Source organism: Lycorma delicatula, chromosome 6 (assembly GCF_047948215.1).
Source record: "Lycorma delicatula isolate Av1 chromosome 6, ASM4794821v1, whole genome shotgun sequence".
NCBI lineage: Eukaryota > Metazoa > Arthropoda > Insecta > Hemiptera > Fulgoridae > Lycorma > Lycorma delicatula.
This window is the reverse complement of record NC_134460.1, coordinates 90,710,957-90,732,128: the sequence shown is the minus strand read 5'-3', so window position 1 is coordinate 90,732,128 and position 21,172 is coordinate 90,710,957. Positions and strand designations below refer to the sequence as shown.

General features: G+C 32.6%; 1 protein-coding gene across 2 annotated transcripts in view; it reads right to left on the bottom strand.

Annotated features, from left to right (window-relative positions):
- Positions 1-8,661: 8,661 nt before the first annotated feature.
- LOC142326005 (uncharacterized) overlaps positions 8,662-21,172 on the bottom strand; it is a 72,941-nt gene continuing 60,430 nt past the window's right edge. For both annotated transcript variants that reach the window (XM_075368054.1, XM_075368055.1), the window contains exons 10-11: positions 15,355-15,594; positions 8,662-11,678 (exon numbers count right to left, since the gene is read on the bottom strand). In XM_075368054.1, the coding sequence (XP_075224169.1) occupies positions 10,495-11,678; positions 15,355-15,594 (1,424 nt within the window). In that variant the 3' untranslated portion in view covers positions 8,662-10,494. The remainder of the gene's footprint in view (positions 11,679-15,354; positions 15,595-21,172) is intronic.

Genomic DNA, 21,172 nt, shown 5'->3' with positions numbered 1-21,172 from the left:
CTAGCTGCACTCCCAGTGTCAACATGTACAAATGAACGATGTTTCTCAATATTACGCCGTTTAAAAACATATTTGCTTAATTCTACTGGAAATACACGTTTGAATGGATTAGCACTTCTCAACATATGTAGAATCTATACTCCAACTGCAGAAGATGAAGTAATGAAAAAGAAACGTCGTTTGGACATTGTATTGTGAATGTTGAAATTCCCGAATGTAATAACATAATATACGGTAGGCTACGTACATTAAAAATACTACATTAATTACCGTACTCTTTTTAAAAAAATATTTTTCAAAACAATAATACACTAGAGTACTGATTTGAAAGTTTGTGAAAATTAAATTCAATTCTTTATTAAAATTCCTTCATAGAATTTGGATTCATCAGTGCGTTTCATTCTTCAACCTGGTGAGTTCCATATCGATATGTTGTGTTTAATTAAATGTATTTCATTATATTTGATTGCTTCCATGGATTTCATGTTATGTAAAGTATCTTACACATCGTATACAAATAACCGTTGACTAAAATATATGATTATTGTGTAGCCTAAGTGTAATAATGGCATGTGGCACCGGCACAAGCATTTTTATTATACAAAATGAAATAAATGTGAAAAGTTAAAACAAATTGTAGCCTAAGGCTGTGCAAAAAATATGCTATATAAGATTTTATTAGGGTATTTATGAATACCCACCGGGTTGGTCTAGTGGTGAACGCGTCTTCATAAATCAGCTGATTTGGAAGTCGAAAGTTCCAGCGTTCACGTTCTAGTAAAGGCAGTAGTTACTTTTATATGGATTTGAACACTATATCGTGGACACCGGTGTTTTTTGGTTGGTTGGGTTACAATTAACCACACATCTCAGGAATGGTCGTACAACACTACACTTCATTTACACTCATACATATCATCCTCTGAAGTAATACCCGAACGGTAATTCCTAGGGGCTAAACAGGAAAATGAAAAAGGATATTTATGAATGTGCTGTTTTCGAACATTGTAAAATAAATATATCGTAACATGATATAATAATAATAAAATTACACACAAAATTTAAAATACCGATGTCAATTGTAAACAATTTTGATAATGACCCCCCCCCCCACACCTAAAAATGTTCTGCGTACGCCACTGGACGGAGTTCATGGTTTCATTAAAACGCTTGATTTCTGAATTATTAGCCTTCAAAGCAAACATTTCGATATATTTCCACTTACTTCTGATTATGTTGAGAAAAATTTGGATGAAGACATTACTATTCACCACAGTTTGGATGGGATGAAGATGCATTTGCGTGAGATAAAATTTCAGTTTGCGGAAGATTAAAATGATTTCTCGAAGACATGTGTACTGAATGCATTTTTTTTTACAGTATATTTCCATGTAGATTTTACTACATATTAGTATATTTCCATGAGTTTTTACAGTATATCTCCATGTAAAGAAGTTTGTCTAGAGTTAGCAACGTTTAGAGTGGCATACAGAGTGTTGTATGTTAACTTAGATCATCATTTGAGTATTTCATTGCATGCTATATTTCATGGTTGACATATCTCTATTACCTTATCCCTTGTATTGCATTGTGTGCATGAAGTGGGCTTTGGACTCTGAAAAAGAGCTTCAGTGCGAAAATGATTGTTAGAGATGGTTTCAGTCGGCATGCATGAACATTTCCGATGGCGATTATCGCAAGTTGTCAGCTGATAACAGCAAGAAATGGCTCTGTAACGGGGCTGACTGCATCGAATTTAGTTTACACTCAATAATATAATGAATAAATTTGAAGATATCTTGTCACAGATGTTATCTAAACTTAATGACTTGACTATTATCTTCCGATGTAGCTACCATAGAAATTTGTCTCTGTAAATGGCAAGTTATCTAATCTTGAACCTAGAATCACCGAATCAGAAGAGAGTATTAGTTTCTTAGAAGACGAGGTGAAGGTCTTGAAAGGACGTAAGAATGATACTGCTAATGTTGAGTCCATCGACGATATCTGAACGTCAGCGCCGTTCCCATAACATTCTTATTTACAGCTTACCTGAATGCAACAGCAAAACGCTTGCTACTAGAATTGATCATAACAATCCTTACTGGTCAAGTCCTTCTGTATTTCTGTTAAGACGTGGTACTTTCAGGCGTTTCCGCGTTGGTAGGTCATCAGCCAACAAACATAGATAGACCTCTTAAAGTTATTCTTCAAAGTCTAAGTGTTGTCACGGAATTTTCTATGCATGATTCAACTATCCTGAATACTCTGGATTCCATGCTCAGCAATGTTACATTTTCAAGAGATTGTGCCTGAATGATTTGCGATCATAATTGATGCGGAGATCTGATAATGGGGAGAGTGATTTTTCCTTGAAATTGTCAAGATGAGTTCAAAAAACGATTACTTTTGGATATTGCAATCTACAAATCTACTACCAGAATATCAATGGGCTTCATACCAAACTTAATGAACTTCAAAAAGCCGTCTCTGCGTGTGAGTATGACATATTGGTTCTTACGGAGATAAATGATTGTGAGTTGGGCCTCGTTGGTTTTCATGCTTTAGGAGGGACAGATCTTTGGACTTCAGTTCTAAGAGTAGTGGTGGCGGAGTACTCATTGCCACGGAGTCAATGTTGAATGGTCGAGTTATTAAAACTTCTACTCTTGATGTTGAGTCTGTGTTTGTATCGGTTGCTACAAACTCCTCTCCTATTTAATTTGTGGCACATTTATGCCTCCTCAACAATCAGTTAGTGTATATGACAGTTTTTATGATGCTGTTGATGAGGTGGTGTCTGCCTGTCTTAGCCTTAATTCTGTGCTTCTTATTGGCGACTTCAATATGGCCGAGGTTGATTGGAGTGCACCTTTACCTACTCATACGAGTGGTAGATCGCGGGTCATTATCGATATGGCTTCTACTTTTGAATTATCTCAAATTAATGAGACACGTATTGTTACCTTTAATTTGGTATTCAGCTTAAGCTTCTCTCTTTGTGCGTTACCGTCTCTGGATCTTGTTCTACCTGAGGAATCTGCTCACCCTTCAATCTTCTGCTCCCTAATGTTCGGCATCCTGTGCCTGATTTTCGTCGTTGTGATGTCGACAACATTTTTAGCACACTGCATTATCAGCCTGATCCTGTTGTATTCCATATACTCAATGCTTTGGAATATTTCAATCACTTAATGGACATTTTGGGCAGCATGTCGCACTGTAATTAAGTACAGTCCTATGAAAAAAACCGGTAAAACTTGATTTCTTTGCTGAACTTAGTCATTTGGTGTTAAGAAAGAAAATCGTTCATAACTGATTTAAAATTTCATTTGATCCCAATGATTACTTTTAATTTTTGTCGGTGTGATCAGTTTGCAAGGAGCTGAGCTCTAGTATTATGCTGAGTACATCTCCCATGTTAATAGCACTATCCCTGAGTATCAGATCTTTTTGGAGCTTCTTTAATAGCATAAAATATTTTCTCAAGTTCTACAGAAACTTACTACCTGGGCAGCAGCTTCGAGTCTTTCCCTGCTGAAATCTGCAACCTTTTTGCCGACCATTTCTCCTCTGTGAACACTCGAGACGATGCTCCTACTCCTCATTACCTGTTTGAAACTTCTTTAAATCACTCTGGGTGTGTGCTGGATGAGACTGATGTTGAGCGTAAACTGTCCTCCCTTGATCTGTACAAGAGGGCGTGGCCTGATGAAATACTGCCACTGGTTCTCAAGTGATGCAGTTACCTCGACTTACAATTGGTTTTAATAAACTTTTAGAACTTGGAGTCTTCCCAGATACTCAAGACCAGTTATGCAGTTCTTATTAATAAATCTGATGAGCAGAATTACTGAACTATTGTTATTCAACCAGGCTTGGGTAAGGTCTTGTGAGTCCTTAGTGCTAGATTACATTGGTTTTTACTGTGGTAGTATCATGTAGCAGGAGCAGCATGGTTTTATTCATGGTAGATTCACCATTACAAACCTTTATGAACACTATATTCATTCTATTTTCAGAGAAGGTAAGCACATTGATACAGTTTACATCAACTACTCTAAGGCTTTTGACACAGTCAGCTATAGACATCTCCTTGCTAAGTTAAAAGCTTATGGCATTTTGGGCAGTCTTCTTGGCCATGAGGAATCGTAAAGGTTTGTATCAAAGCCTTCGTTTCTATCCCATCGTTGCAGTCTCCGATACACAGTTGCCTATCCTGCCCAGAGGCTGGACAGGAGTGGTTTCACTCCTATCTTGCTGACTGGCCACTTATTGTTAGATTTGTTGGTGCTTCTTCATGAACATCTGGAGTTCCACAAGTCTCTAATATGGGACCTTTCTTATTTATAATCTTTTTGAATGATATTGTGAACTGCATCAATGTTGAGTGCCTGCTGTTTGCTGACGAACATTAAGATCTACACTTCTGTGGATGATTGACATCAACTCTAGCACTCTCACTAAAATTGAGTGGTTTGCACTGAATTGTATTAGAATTAATGCCGTCCAAGAGGGTTTTGAGTGTGGAGGTGATGAGGATGGTTTATGTTGTCAATCAATTTGGGAGTGTTGTTTGATCACTTCATCGGCTTGGACACGTCCGGTGTCTCCAGAGGGGAAGACACCTCCGTACTTAGCCCTTATGAGCTTCACTGGAAATCGTCTTCAAATCCTCAGTATATGACATATTTCAGTCTGCCTCAGCCAGGATGCAACTAATGCGAATGCCACAAGTGACATTCCCATCAGTGTACTACTACCTATGGAGAATTCAAACAAAACACATCAACTAAGTCAAGACTAGATGGACTAAACTATAACGACAATGAAGGAACTGAACTATCTACCCGAATAGGTATAAGTGAGTACAACACATATCGCAAAACAAAAACACGAACATCACAACAACAAAATGAGTAAGTCCAGGCCAAATTTCTGCAGTCTATCTGAAAGCGACATGGCTGTAAAGAAATTATATCACATATATATTAGGTTGTACCCAAGGGGCGTCTCGCAAACCAACATTTGGAAAGAGATCATACTATAATGCTCACCCTCCGTCTGATCTCACCTAGCCTGCCACAAGGCATTGCCATGTTGTTCAATCTCTTGAATTTTATCTGAAGGTAACTCACCAAATTTCTTAGCAACATAGCGCTGTTACTTCTCAGATGCATTCAAATCTATTGGTTTCATGCCTGCAATCACCAAGATTGGCTCCCGTGATATACTACGGTAGCCACCTGTTACCATTAACAATATATGGTGTTTAGCCCTCAATAATATGTCCTGATAGCTTTTATATTTTAGCCTATTCACCCAAACACTGCATATAGCATAATAGCCTTGCACAGGATGCTCATGGTCTTAAAGTTAAGTCCCCAGTCAGGATTGACCATACATAGAATATCAAAAAACACCCCACTCATCAAAGAACATCCCAAGGTACTTTTGAACCTGAACATAATTGATACGCTGGCCTCACATCGAAACTCAAACTTGCTGACTCACTGCTAAACAGCCTTTGAGGAGCATCAATGTGGTCTTCTCCGGGCTAAACGTCATCTTATGTTGATGACCCCACAGCTCAAGCATCCTGCAAGCTTGAGTGGCTCGGAATTCTACCTCCCTCTGCAAACATCCTTCGACCAGCAGGAGCCTATCATTAGCATAAGCCACAATGTGACACCCACTGGGCAACCTCAGCTGCAGCAGAGACTTAAACTCCACCATCCACAAGAAAGGACATAACATGCTGCCCTGGGAACATCCCTTGAACAGGGACTTGCCAGCCTCATGACTGCCCTAAGTAAGATCTCATGTCTATAATTTAATGGCATAATGATGTCAGCTTCAGATATTAAACTAATTACCGGGCTTGTACAGAAAGCGCCTGTGGCACATCTGATTCCGTTGTTATGTATGTCTTTCTAGCGAATGAATTAATAATCCATTTGTAATGAAGCTTTGCTTAAACCAATGCTTTATATATAATTGCAGTAACATCTCCTTTTCTGTGCCAATTGTTTTTCGATAAACACTTAGGGCTTTATTGTATCCAACACTCAAATCCTGTATGTATAGTCCCTAAGTAAGGGACTTATCTAATAACAGACACAGAAAGCACACATATCTTTCTACTGAATAAGATGGTCAAAATAGGACTATTGATGAGAAATTCTCTTCCTATAAAAGTGCAAGTTTTCCCTAAAAATGAAAATAAATTATTTATATAATTACTATAAATAATAAAAATTTGAATCGTGATTCTTTGAAATTTCATTAAGGGTGTTTATCGCTAGTTGAAGTTTATACTTCACCATAACTGTATTGTTAATGGTGTATGCCACATCATCAACATTAACACTAACGGTTTTGCCAATTCCTCCTGGAATGTCTGATATCAGTTTATTGATGGTGACTGTAAACAAGATGGTACCTTGTTTACCTCATAGTGTTTTCTAATGGTGAAACATATATATATAGTATTTTCTAAATATTATTTGGTCAAATAATATTTGAAAATCTTGCACGATGCAAGGATAAAATCTTTATTCAACGATTTTTTTCATAAGGGAAATAGTACGGTAACTACTGTAATTGGTCAGATTTTTATGCTTTTTTGTAATGGAATAATATATGCTTTCATCCACTGCCATGGGTACACTCCATCCTGCTATATCTGATTATATTATTCCAGCAATCAGTTGCAGAATTAAATAATTGTTTATTTTTACAGTGGTACTTAACTGTCTATGCATGACGTAAAGTATTTCATCTGGACCAGATATACTGCCGGTTCACTTTCACAAGTTAATCTATTTTGAAAGGTACATTGTATGAGAAATTCATTTTGGGTCCAAGATTTATATGACCCTCAGTTTTTTATTTTTAACACAGGCGTTATAATTAGTTGTTCCACTGGAACCTTAGAATTGTGACTGGCAAATTCATTGATGAATCCACTAGTTTATCAGACTTAAGGCAAGTTATGGGAGTTTAATCTGCTGCAGTCATATTTCTGCTAATGGTCGACACATTCTATCATAAGTACACATATATCTATCATGTCTTTTGGCATTTTTTAAAGGTAATTAGATTTTCCAGTGTTGATTCTTTCTTGAAAGCATTGCTCTTTTTAGCTTATTTATACTTCTCATTATTCCACGTCAGAATGGGTGGCTTCTTGAGTTTCCCACATGTTCTGGGAATATACCTTGATGGCGAGTCAACTATAACGTCGACATCATTTTTGATAACGCTGTTGTTTCAGGTAGTTTTGTATCAGCAGTGAAGATCATCTAATCTGCCTTATCAAACAATCATCTTTTTAGAATGGGATTTCATTGAAACATCAGTTTAGATTTTCTTAATATGATGATTTTCATAGTGCTTTTCTAAAACCTTAATTTAACAAATTCAGAATTTAAAAGGAATTTTCCCAACTCTTTTCCCCAGGGGTCAACTTGATTCGATCTGAAGTAGCATTGTCTGCATTAAAATCACCTGGGTGGAGGGAAGCTGGGTAATGCTGTCCTTTGTAGTTAACGCAGGTGGAAGGATCCTTGCATGGTTCCCTTTCATCACACTTGCATAATTGCAGTCTCCCACATCGAGATGCAATGTGGCCAAATCGCTGGCACCTGAAACATGCATAGGTTGTGGCATGAAAATGTTGTGTTTTTCATCTTTCTGTGGGAATTAAACAGAAAAAATAAATAAAAAATTTATTACATCAATAATTTTGATATTTTTTATTAGAAAATGAAGTACTAAGCTACGCATCATTTGTAATCATATCTTCTTTTCATTTTTTTTATGGACATATTTTTTTAGAAAAAAGTAATTCATTTCATGGAAAATTTTTATTTCAGTTTTTTGTTTTGTTTATGCTGTTTGACAGGTTACGCAAGAACCAGTTAATGGCACTTATACAATTTTAGACAATGATTATTTATTCATAAGATGTGAAAATGACAACTGTCATTTAATTTCATGAGATTCCTTGCCTGTTTTGTCTTTAATAGGTCAAAAATAATTTGATAAAAAAAAGAAGTAATTATGCCTTCTGATCAGGTGAAAAAAAGCAAGAGTTTAGCTTCTGATCAAATATCACATTCACAAAGTACTGCAATAAATTTAAAAAATACAATAGAATTAGAATAACTACAAAAATAAATTACAAATTTTATGTATTTAAATTGTCCCCGATCAGCTGGTTAACATCAGTCAAGGACCTAATGAGAAGTAAAAACAGAACTAACATTAGATGCTGTAGTTTATGAAACAATGTTGCACACACGTTTTAACTTATACATTATTTATGTTAATTTCCATGATAAAAGTCATCTCTAGGTCACTTACTACATTTTGTAGGCAAAGATTTTATCAAGGGCACTATTTTAAACGTTGTAGACAAAAGACTGTATAAAGGACAATGTTTTAAGCAATTGATAAACATATTAATTGAAAAACAAGCATGTTATTACATAAAATTAATTTTTATTATTATAATAAAACACTGAAGTTAAATATGTAACATATAAAATATGAAAAATATGTCAAATAATAAGATACAATATGGAATGTAATATACATTCCTAAATTCATAAACAAACTTAATGCATGAAATCATAATATTAAAACCTTGTTTAATGATTTAAAAAAAAAAAAATGAAAACAAAATATCCTGATTCTATCTTGACCATATATTTTTCTTTTAATCCATAATGTATGCTTTATAATAAACAATTTATATTATCATACACATTAACAGAAATACCAAAAAATTCAAGCTCCTGTTAAAACTTAGAATAATAGTAACTTAATAATTTCAATTATTTATAAATAAATAAAAATCACAGAAAATATTTAGTTTTCTAACATCTCTGTATACAATATATTTGGCTATGCTAATACAATAAAGGTCTATTATTAATTTAAAACAATAATTACAAATACTATTATAATTATTTACAATCTAAAATTTAAAATCACTATGTTTCACTTAATAATAGCATTTACGAATGGTTTTTTTTTTTTTATTTACGGATAAAATTCGATTTTACAAATGTCAGTTTTATTTCTGTCTTATATCAACATATACAAGTTCATATGACAGAAATCAAGACAATACTATAATATGAAAACTAAACCCAATGAACATTTAAAATGGACTATTTAAGATATGTGCACAGAAGGCAATCTTTCATAATAGACAGATAGTTTTTACAATTTTTTTTTTTAAAACAAATTATTAAGGTACTTTTTGCGTTTAATCTTATGATGTTCTGTGTGAATTTTGGATTTCGATATTATTTAAAAATGGATAAAAGGAATCAGTACTCTAAATATTGTATTACAATATTTAATACTACTTCTAAAATAGTTTATCTAAATTTCAACAATATGAAATGATCAATATTTTTTATCCTTTACCATAAAAACTTTCATATCTGAAATCTGAAAGAAGTTCTAATAATTTAATAGTTTCAAGTGTTAAGAATTCAGAGTGATTCATAAGGATACTTTTTTCACTTATAAGTAGAAAAAACCCTATCTATTTTTGGGTCGCAGATGGTATAATAATTATATCTGATGCATCTTAATATCTCCATCAGTTTTTAACCGGGAAACAGTGGTTAAAAAACTTTTAATGTTGTTATTTTTTAGTTACTTTTGTAACAAGAAGGAAATTTTGTGTACTTTTCCAAATAAAAAAAAGTTTTTTATATAAATCTGTAATTTTTATACTTCAAATATGGGACAATAATTACATTTTATCATCTAATACACAAACAGTACGATAAGTTGAGTATATATAAATATTTACACAATCTTCAAAAAAACTTCTGTTTTTTATTCACGTGCCAGCATTTGTATACATATTTCTGAGATGGAATAGTTTACAATCATATATAAATTAATCATAATACTAAAGTATTACACCATGTATGAAACTACTTTCACATTCATTTTTTTAGCCTTTTATAAATCCATTTCTACAAAATACTTTTTGCAATTTCAGTTTAACCTACTGTAACAAAAAAAAAGTACAATGATGTTATATATTAATGCAAGAAATGTAAATAAATACCAATAAATAAATAATTCATCAAATATGAATTTGCTTAATAAATATCACATGATTAATGTTACACACTTATTTTTAAATCAATTACTGTAAAAAAAAAACAAAACGAAAAACTGAACATTAACACTAAATACTATTTGAATATCAGACTGATGATAGTCTCCTTTCTTAATCAATTAACAGAAAAAGATACAAAACTATTTTCACTGTTGCTTATTTTAAAGATAATCTTCCCTAGTTGTCAATAAATTATTACAAAATTAACAAATGTCTCTAGTAAGATAAAATTTACCATTAACAAGTATAAATTAAGAAAAAAAAAGAAGATTATGGCAGTTAGTTGAAGTTTGTATCATGTGCAACATTTATTAACGGGAAAACCGGTTTTTCATTCTTTTTCAGGTACGCGGTGGCGGTGGCGGAGGTGGCTGCAACGCAAAATTAGCTGGTAAGCCGTTTAAAAGCTGATTTGTTTGTTGAGATTGTTGAGGTTGGTGCTGCTGCTGCTGTAAATTAGCATAATATTGAGTATATGCTTGCATGTATCCTACAGTTTGTTGACCGTTAGATCCACTGCTCTGTTGCTGCTGTTGATTGTATGATGATTGTGGTGTTTGTTGATATTTTTGTGGTTGCATCGGATACTGTGACTGACTTTGTGATTGTTGTTGCTGCGACTGCTGCTGATATTGCTGAGACTGATAACCAGGTGGAGGTGAATTAAATACAGTTTGTATATTCATTAGAGGAACTGGTCCTTTATTTCCACCGTTTTGATTACTATTATAATTTTGTTGATTCTGACCGAACAAAGGTTTCGGTTGATTTTGACCAAGTAAAGGTTTTGGTTGATTTGGATTATTACTGAATGACTGCTGATTATTAAAATTATTATTCGATGGTCCAGAAAATCGTGATTGTTTTGGACCTCTACTTGGTCCAGACATTTCATCATTTGAATCTCCCCATCTACTTGGTCTTGAGCCTCTAGTATTTACATTCCTTTTACCCATACTATCATTACCACCATCGTTATCAAAAGAATTATTAAAATTATCATAATCCTGCCTATCATTACCAAAATTTCGACCACCACGTCCTCGTCCACGTCCCCCACCTGAACGACCACCACCGTCATTTTCCATTGCATCATCATAGCTTCTAACATTTCTTCTTCCACCAAAATCCCCAGTTCCTCCTCCTCTGCCTCCTCTTACACTGCCACCACCACCAGTTCTTTCATTGCTTCGACTTCTATCATTAAAGCGACCTTTTTCGCCAAATCTTTCTCTTACAAATCCACTGTTGCCACCTCCACCACTACTTCTATCTCTTGATTCCATCGAATTATCTCGTCCAAAATTTCTATCACCACTCACATCTCTGGGACTCCTTCTTCCAAAATTTTTATCACCATCTCTAGACCTAGCCCGATTATTAAAATCTCTTCCTCCTCCAGATCTGAATCCACCTCCTCCACCACCAGCACCACCTCTTCTCCCACCACGACCACGACCACCTCTGCCACTATATTCACGATCTGGGCTGCTTCCTAATCTGCCATTACCAAATCTGCTTCGACCTAAAATCAACAAAAATACTTAGTTAGTTAACACAAATACAAAGTTAACAAAGATAAAGAAAATATATACTAATTATCTGAACTGCAATCTAATCACTGGCTGTTTAACAAATCCTACCAATCAGCAATCCTGTTAGATGAAAGTATGAAGATGAAAAATAAATTCAGAAGTAAAAATTCTGACTTCACCCTCAACATTACAATTACAAGCTGCAACAAAGAGAATATGAAACTGCTGCATATGAAATATGCAGCACATGGACAAGATGTGCTGCATCAAGTTATAAAGTAATAATGTAATACTAATGTATTGTAGTTTTAAAGTAGTAATGTTCATCCACATAAGTATACAATGCCAATTACTGTACAATAGTTGAAAAAATCTTATCTTTAGGAATGGTGTGTGTGTAATATATATATATATATATATATATATATATATATTTACACTAGCATCCCCGTCACAGCTTTGCCCACGCTATACGGTTACTTACATTTCCCAGTGCTGTCAACACAAGCCAAAGCCAAGTGAGCCCTTCTTGTCTAGCCAGGGGCTCGCCCCTTGAAGCCTCTATGTTCATTAAACTCATGTTTGTGAAAATAATGATAAATAAAAATCAAAACCTGTTGAATTTATAAAATTATCAGTGTATTGCAATTTCTTCAGAGCAACAGTTTAGTTAGTGCAGGACCCACTAACTGGATTTTAGTGGGTGGCTTTACTTGTGAAATACATAATCAGAATTTCAAAGATAAATTACTATCACAATGTAACAAATCTCATTAAACATCAATTAAATAGTGGTAGCATAAAATGGCAAAAATATAAAAAAATCATTAATGTTTTTTACCCCTTAAGATATTAAAATTAAAAAACTTGAAAATAGTTTTTAGATATTTATCTGAAAAGTATATTTATAAGCCCAAATTCAGTATCTTGTTTAGTATAATCGGAAATTGGGAAAATTTGCAATCATTGTTTAAATTTTTTTACCTTTCTTTTCACCTCTTCAAGACCGAATTTCAAAGAAACTAGAAATTGGTTTTCAGATATTCATAAACCGAAAATCAAATTATCTTCATTTGTTCCAGACAACCCACCGGGTTGGTCTAGTGGTTAACGCGTCTTCCCAAATCAGCTGATTTGGAAGTCGAGAGTTACAGCGTTCAAGTCCTAGTAAAGCCAAAGCCAGATATTTTTACATGGATTTGAATACTAGATCGTGGATACCGGTGTTCTTTGGTGGTTGGGTTTCAATTAACCACACATCTCAGGAATGGTCGAACTGAGAATGTACAAGACTAACACTTCATTTACACTTATACATATCATCCTCATTCATCCTCTGAAGAATTATCTAAACGGTAGTTACCGGAGGCTAAACAGGAAAAAGAAAAGAGAAATTAAAGAAACAGTAAAATCCATTTTAACCCTTTAAACTCAGAATTTCAAAAAACCTTCATACTGTGTTCTTATACTGTAAGAATGTATAAACAAATTTTCATCAATTTATCTCCAGTAGTTCTGCTAGGTGTAGATTATAATCAACATTCAGCAACAAGATACTAAAAGCAAAACATTTCTAATTCAGATATAAAATTCGTGGTTTTCATTTTTTTTAAATAATTTTTTATGTGTCAGAAAAGAGATTTTCTTATGGAATCCAGGAAATTGTTTCCTTTGATATAATATTCGTAATTTTTTTTAAAAATACTAACTCATCAAGTCGGTGCTTCTCACAGCAGAGCTGTTTGTGAAACTTGCAAAAAAATGTAACATTGATAGAGAAGTTCCACCACTAGCAAAGAAATTAATAGAAGTAGCAAACCACTTAACTGTTATTAATTCAGAACACAAGCATCAAACTTTATACGAGGGTTATTTTTTTTTAAAGATACAATTGATTGCAAAATAAAAACTGGCGCAAAAATCGGACAAACCTTTGCGCATATGTGTTGCGCAGCATCTCTAGTATGGCCTTCAATCATGCCACGTTACTTCGTTTAATTCTGAATATGCAGCTAGCACGTAAACATGTCTACAACAATAGCATCTTCCGCCAAGTGTGAAGTGCGTTCAATTTCTTCAGGCTGAGGGGTGTAATGCAGCTGAAATTCATCGAGTAATAAGTAATGTGTACGGTGAACTTTAATGAGTGACAGCAAAGTGCGACAATGGTGCAGGAACTTTAAAGCAGGACGTACAGATGCTCATGATGCAGGCGGTCAGGGAAGGAAGCAAATGTCAACCAATCTCGTTCAGCAAGTGGATGAGGGAATTCGAGAAAATCGTCGGTTCACAATTTCTGTATTGAGTGATTTGTTTCCTGAAATTTCAAGGTCAGCTCTCTACACCATTGTGAGTGAGAGACTTCAGTATCCCAAACTGTGTGCGAGATGGGTTTCCCCAAGATGCTGTCCGACCATCACAAAACAATGAGAATAGACGCCTCCCTAACGTTTCTCCAGTGATACCACAATGAAGGAGAAGATCTTTTGAACAAAATTGTCACAGGGGACGAGTCATGGGTCCATTTCAAAACTGAAGAAAAAAAAACAATCCAATCAGTGGATGCATTCTCATTCTCCCAGTAAACCAAAGTTCAAGCGAACCTTCTCCAACAGAAAAGTGTATGGCTACTGTGTTCTGGGACCGGAATGGAGTTCTCTTGGTGAAATTCATGGAACGTGGCATGACCATCATTGCAGCCTCATACTGAGTGATTTTTCAACGTCTACGAAGGGCAATTCAGAATAAGCGGAGAGGAATGCCTGTTGTCATCAGGCATTGTCTTTATCCATGACAATGCTTGGCCGCACACTGCAGCTGTAACAAAGAAGCTCCTGCAGCGTTTTTGTTAGGAAGTGTTTGATCACCCACCATACAGCCCAGGCTTGGCTCAATCCAATTTTCACCTCTTTGCTCACATGAAACGCTGGTTAGGAGGACAACATTTTGGCACAGACATCGAGCTGCAGACCAGTGTAGAAACATGGCTGAAAACACAGGCGGTTTCGTTCTATGACGAGGGTATTGGAAAGTTGGTACCACATTACGACAAATGTCTAAATTTGAGTGGCGACTGTGTAGAGAAATAGTGTAACTATGTAAGTACTTGTTACAAATAAAAAATTTTTTATTTGCATTGTGGTTTTAATTTCGTGACCGATCAGACCCTGAAAAAAAAATAACCCTCCTATAATAGGAGGGTTATTTTTAAAATAATACATAATAAAACCTATTTAATAAAAATAATACATAATATAGTAGCAGGAATGTAAAGGCTCTTACCCAGAAAGAGACCAAAATGAAGTATATAAATAAATTCAACTCGTAATTTTAAATATTCAAACTGTTATCTACTTTAGCAATGCGATCACCAATAAAATACTACCAATTCATTCTAGTTTGAGTTTTTGCTCAATGCCGAATAACTTTAAAATCAAAGGAATATAACAAAATTGTAACAATCCCCCTATCAGTGGTGATAAAGAATGAGGAGGAAACATTTTTACCATTAAATGATATAACAAATCTTCAAATAGCATAAATGTCAAAGCAATGTGAGATTAATGTTTTCTTTGAATATGATTTTGTATTAAGTAATTAAGTACAGAAAAGAAGAGTGATCTTTGGTAAAACTTAATTGTGCATAATTACTATTAGCATATTTACCTTTTCCAAAAGCACCAGTACGTGCCATTTCTGCCAACTGAATAAGTTTTGGATTTACAGTCTGATTTGCTTCTTCAAGAACAGCAATTAAATCTTTTGCCTGTTTAGCATTATTTGGGGTAAAAAATGTATAAGCTGTTCCAGTTTTTTGTGAACGTCCAGTTCTTCCAATCCTATGTACATAATCCTCAGAACTCGCAGGGTAATCAAAATTTACCACAAATTTTACATCATCCACATCTATTTATATAAAACAAAGTTAACACATTAATATGTATAACAATAATCGATAAAGCACAAAATATTGCTCATAAAAGTTTGTGTAATATAACTTATTTCATAAATCTAAAAAGACAACAGACAAATACATATTTAGAATTATATTGAAACAAACAGAATAAATTACTATAATGTAGAAAAGAGAAAACTTTTTTCATATCAAAGATTTTAAACAATCATATTTACCCACTTAAAAAGAAAATTGCTTTTTGTTTAAACATCAGTGTGTTTAATCAATTTTAATTTGCAATTAACCTCACAAGCATAGAGAAGTGCATGTACAGAGTGTAACTATGGCAAGGGGGTTAACCAAAAGAGTTCATACAATTTAATATCATAATGGAGAACACAAAAGCAAGAACATTTTTTAAGTGCTAAATAAGGATGTGGATCTTCCATGATGTAAAACAGTGCAGTAGTATTTATAATGCAATTAACTGAACTATAAATTCATTTCCATGTGTCTGATAGGAACTGCAACCAAATGTTTGGAGGCAACTTTACAAGAGACTCCTTCTGAAAATGATAACTATTTTCAAAAAGAACCACTGTGCCAGTTTACCAGGGAAAATAAAAAAATAAGTTACCTGTTGCCATTTTCATTAATATCAAGTATATACTATGGAATATAAGCATGCCAAGCCCATTCAGCATTTCTAGTCTATGACATCATTACCATCACCGAAAGCAACCTTGACTGGTGCTCTTTACCTCAGCTGTTTTCACATATGGTCACAGGCATTACAAAGATTGGATGATACATGTTTCAGTCGTGTATTTGTTATCACATGTAGTAACAATCTGCTCTATTATTTTTTTTTTTGTGCGAGACTATACACTGTTGTACTGTCTCTAATGAGTACATAAAATAATGCAGTGTTATAATCGCAACTTATTGTGGAGTAAAAACATAATGAGTGGTGAACTGAACTGAGTGTTCACTACTGTTTATTACACTGTTACTACACTTATTTATATAAGTCCACAAAAACAGCAAACCAGGCTTATATGAACTTATATGAACATTACTTGACTTTTGTAGATCACTTGCATTTGGCTCTAAGAAAATTTGGCATTTTAAAACAATCAATGTTTGCTGTTGTTTTTTGCTTTTTATTGTTTTAAAACTTCAAATTTTCTTAAAGCCAAATGCAAGTGATCTACAAAAGTTAGGTAATGTTAGAGTTTATGTAAGTCTGAACTGTTTCAAAAGAAATGTCTAGTGCAGGAAATAATTAAGAAAAAGAAAAAAATATATACTACCCTAATAGTTTTACAACTAACGCTGTAAGAAATCTTTATAAGAACAATCAGCAACTTTTTAAAACATAGATATTTAATTTAATTCAAGGCACAAGCTACCAGCTTGTGCCTACAGTGTTGTCTTGCTGCACTTGACATTTTCAGATATATGGATGTTATTTTTTTGTGAAGTTTTCAATCGGAGAAATTATCCAGTTTTCAGAGTTTTTTTTTATGATACTTAATTTATCTTGTATTTTTTACGATTTTGTTTCTACATGTCATATGAAATTTAATTCTTTTTTTTTTTATGTATAAAGCAAATACAGAACAGACAATTTTCTAAGTTTACTGAATTGTTTATTCCCATTTGTTTGATTTTGTCTACGACATAAGTTTACAATTTAAAATTTTAATTTTAATTATTGATTTACTTCAGAAACTAATTTAATTCTATTGATTTGTCACAATCATTTCAAAGATGAAATAAATTAATTCCTAAATATAGTTTTAAGTTCTTTTTACAAAGTATACGTAAAATCAAAATCCGCCTTTAGTAAATTGTAAGTTAAATAAATAAATATAAAAACAATTACATGAAATATAGTTTTAAAAATATTGGTCATAAAATTATTGGTTCATTTAATATGATTAGAATATAACAACAAAACATAACTGGGAATACTCATTTTAGTTCAAAGGTCATTAGGTCAAAAAAGAGTAATTAAATCTAGCTTACATAATTCTGTATAAAGTATAGCTATTGAGCATTAACACTGGAGTGGCCAGAAATGAAGAGGACTGACTACAAAGTAATTAGATATTAATTCTGAAGTAGCATTAGCAATATAAAACCTATCCAGGAACAAAGATGGATAGCTATCATAATAGTTTATTACGGAGAAATCAAAGTTGAAGTGTAAGCATGTAAAGAAAAAATTTGCAACAAACTGATGAGATGTAAAAAAAGTTAAGGATTAACGATGTAAAGTTACATTTCTAACAAAGGAACAAAGGCTTTTGTTAATCACTCATAACAAAAATCTATAATATTATTAATCATACTGTAAAAAATGAATGATGATTGTGACAAGGGGAGAAGTAGGATACATTGTACAAATAAGTCAGCTGAAAAAAAGAAAAGGGTTATATATTAGAATTGATGGATGGATATATAATGTAATGTTAATACACAAACAAAGTAACAGGGAGAAGCTAACACTGCTATTATAGATAATATGAACAGAAAATGACTTAATATCAGAGATAAAGAAGAAAAGCAATTAAAAAAAAAAAAGAGCTAACAGATCACAGTAATATCAAATAAGTAATAAATGTTAGGAACACTATAATGAGAATATTAATTATCGAGTTTTTTAAAGGAATAAACAGGAACTGACAATGATCTCAGAGAAGACAATCTTGAGAACAGAATTTTGTAGTTACAAAAATTTTAACAAAATTCATGCAATAGGGATATATGATAAATATATTAAAATTATCTTGAATGAAAAACAAAGATAATTTTAAGTGAGGGGGAGAATTAATGATTTCTTATTGTTTTTGACCTAAAAAAAAAAGATATGGTTCTGGTACCTATTTTATTTGATTTTTCAAGTCAAAAACCATAAGAAATCATTAATCCCCCCCCCCCCCACTACGGTAATTAACATCCTAAAAATTTCAATATGACCTCATTTCACCATGGTAACTGAAATCTGAGCAAAATCTTTCACTAGCTGTATTTCGCAAACAAAGCAGTTTAGGACAGTTGTTTATGTGAACTTTTAACATTATTTTTACAAGTAGAATAGTTTATGAAAGTCCTAGGAAAACTTTGTGATACATCTGTTTAACAATCACAATTTATTAAAAATAAAATAAAATAGGTACCAGAACCATATCTGCAGTTTATTATTATTTTTTTTTTTGAGAAATCTGGGGTGAAAACCAATAAACTGGGGCAAAAAAAAAACATTTTTATGTCTGACGTACAATAAATTTGTTAAATGGGTAATGATACATAAAACATTTGGAGAATTTTATTCTGAAAAAAATAGTATAAGTTAAATAAAATAAAGAGGTTTGAAAAATTTGAATTTTATTTAGAAACAGTACACTAAACCAAAGTGCATTTTACGTACCAGTTTGTAATAAATGTTAAAAAATGAGCCCGCCATTATAATTCCATCAATAACAGCATCATGTTGGACACACTGCTTGTAAGCTGGTAAGAATACTAAGTAGTGAACCTTGTTTCCCAATGATTATTTTTTTACTTGGCTAATAATATCAATGCTAATTGTTTTATGAATTGAAAAACATATTTCACATTCTATTGCAGCAGTTTTAGCATTAGCATTACCATTACACACCCAAAATGAATACTGTGTCAGCATATTCCTATGTTGTAAATAAGTACAGTTTTATTTCAATGGCAAACTAATCATGTTCAAAAAATAAATTCAAAGAGAAAACCTTTGCTAACAATAGTTCAGGTCACAGTAACCGATGTACTTAAAGTACCTTACGGAATGATTTAAACACTAATACAGTATTACGTGTTGTTGATCAACTGTTATTTTATTGCTAACATTGAAATAATAATTTTTATTTAACAATTGTTGTGTAATCTCCAGTTTTTATTTTAACTTTTTTACAGCAGTTTTACAAACAGTAAATTTTGTTTTTACAAATTTTTCACAACAAAGAATTAAAAAATTTTCTAAATAAAATACAAATTTTTCTAACTTTTCTTTGTTTTATTCAATTTCTTAGAACATTTTGTCCAGAATATATTCTCTATTCTTAAACTTTGTTTAAAAGTTTCAATGTGTTTATCTATTTAACAGTCACTGAAGTCAAATATAAAAAAACAGAGTTTTTTACCCTAATTCATTGATTTTTCACACTAGATTTCTCAAAACTTTCTGTAGATACAGTTAGGGAACCTATTTTATTCTATATTCAGGTCAAAAGCCATAAGAAATCACTACTTCTGTCCCTTAATTAATGTCCTAAAAATTTCATTATGACCTTATTTCATCGGGATAGCAGAAATCTGAGCAAAAAAAGTTTACTAGCAATAATTTCCAAACAATGCATTTTAGCGACATATGTTCAAATTAATTTTTTCCATTATTTTCACGAGTAGAACAGGTTATGAAAGTCCTGGGAGAACATTGTGATACACTCTATATAGGCAGTATGGTAATTTATTAAATGTATGGTAGCTTCTTAGCAAGACTAATTTTTCAACAGTGCTTTCTATTGAAATTACATTAATATAATAAAAAATAAAATTGGTAAATGTTTTCCCACAAAATATATCTAATTTAATTATTTATTTTGGAAAAGTTGCAGAATTTTCAAAAAGTATTGATCAAACTTATAAAATAATTGTAAAGTGGTCGAATTAAATAAAAACAAAACAAAAAAATAATAGCATCACAAGCAATAAAAAAAAGAGCAGTCTATGTGTAGAGCTGGCATCATACTCCAGCCAAGGGAAAACTTAAAATCATGAAAATATTTCTGTGTTGTAATTAGAAGCTAATATCAAATACAGACACTACAACTTGATGGTCTACTGTGCAGAAAAATCATCTGGATAAGTTTTTCAGCACAGACGATGCTGAAAGAACTTTTAAAAAAACATTTGCAGATTCAAATATTAAAAGTGATGCTTGTTTTAAATGCAGTGTCCAGTGTTCTGATAAACCTATCTCTGTTAATCATATTCAATGAGGTATACAAAAATGCATAGCTCAAGAATTCTGTTTTCTTGTTGGATTTTAAGTGCAATAGCATTTAGTTCACTGCAGTTTTATTCATCTGCAGTTAATGTTTTTTTTTAAATATAAAAAAAATCATAATTTTTTACCATAAGAATTTGTTTCTATGTTCTGATTTTAAGATATTTTATTTATTTATTTTTAAAGCTGAAATTAGGTTATACATTCTTATTAATCTGTTTTGTATACAGTTTGATTATCTATTACTTCATAAGGTCACAAAAGCCTTATTTATTTTATTTCTGAAAATTGTTGTGCATTAAAAATTCATAACTTATGATGATTCTCCAACTAAGTATGATTATCTTAAAAAAACCTTCCTATTGAAAACTTTTATTTGTAACATTTAAAATAACATTTTAACCACAATTACTAACACTGTATTAAGTTCTTCAGATCACCATTACACTAGCATGACTCTCGAACATTCAACGTAATAAAACACAATGGTCTATAAAAATGACGAACAAAAGTGAGTCTTTGGTGTACTTATGGGCCAAGCC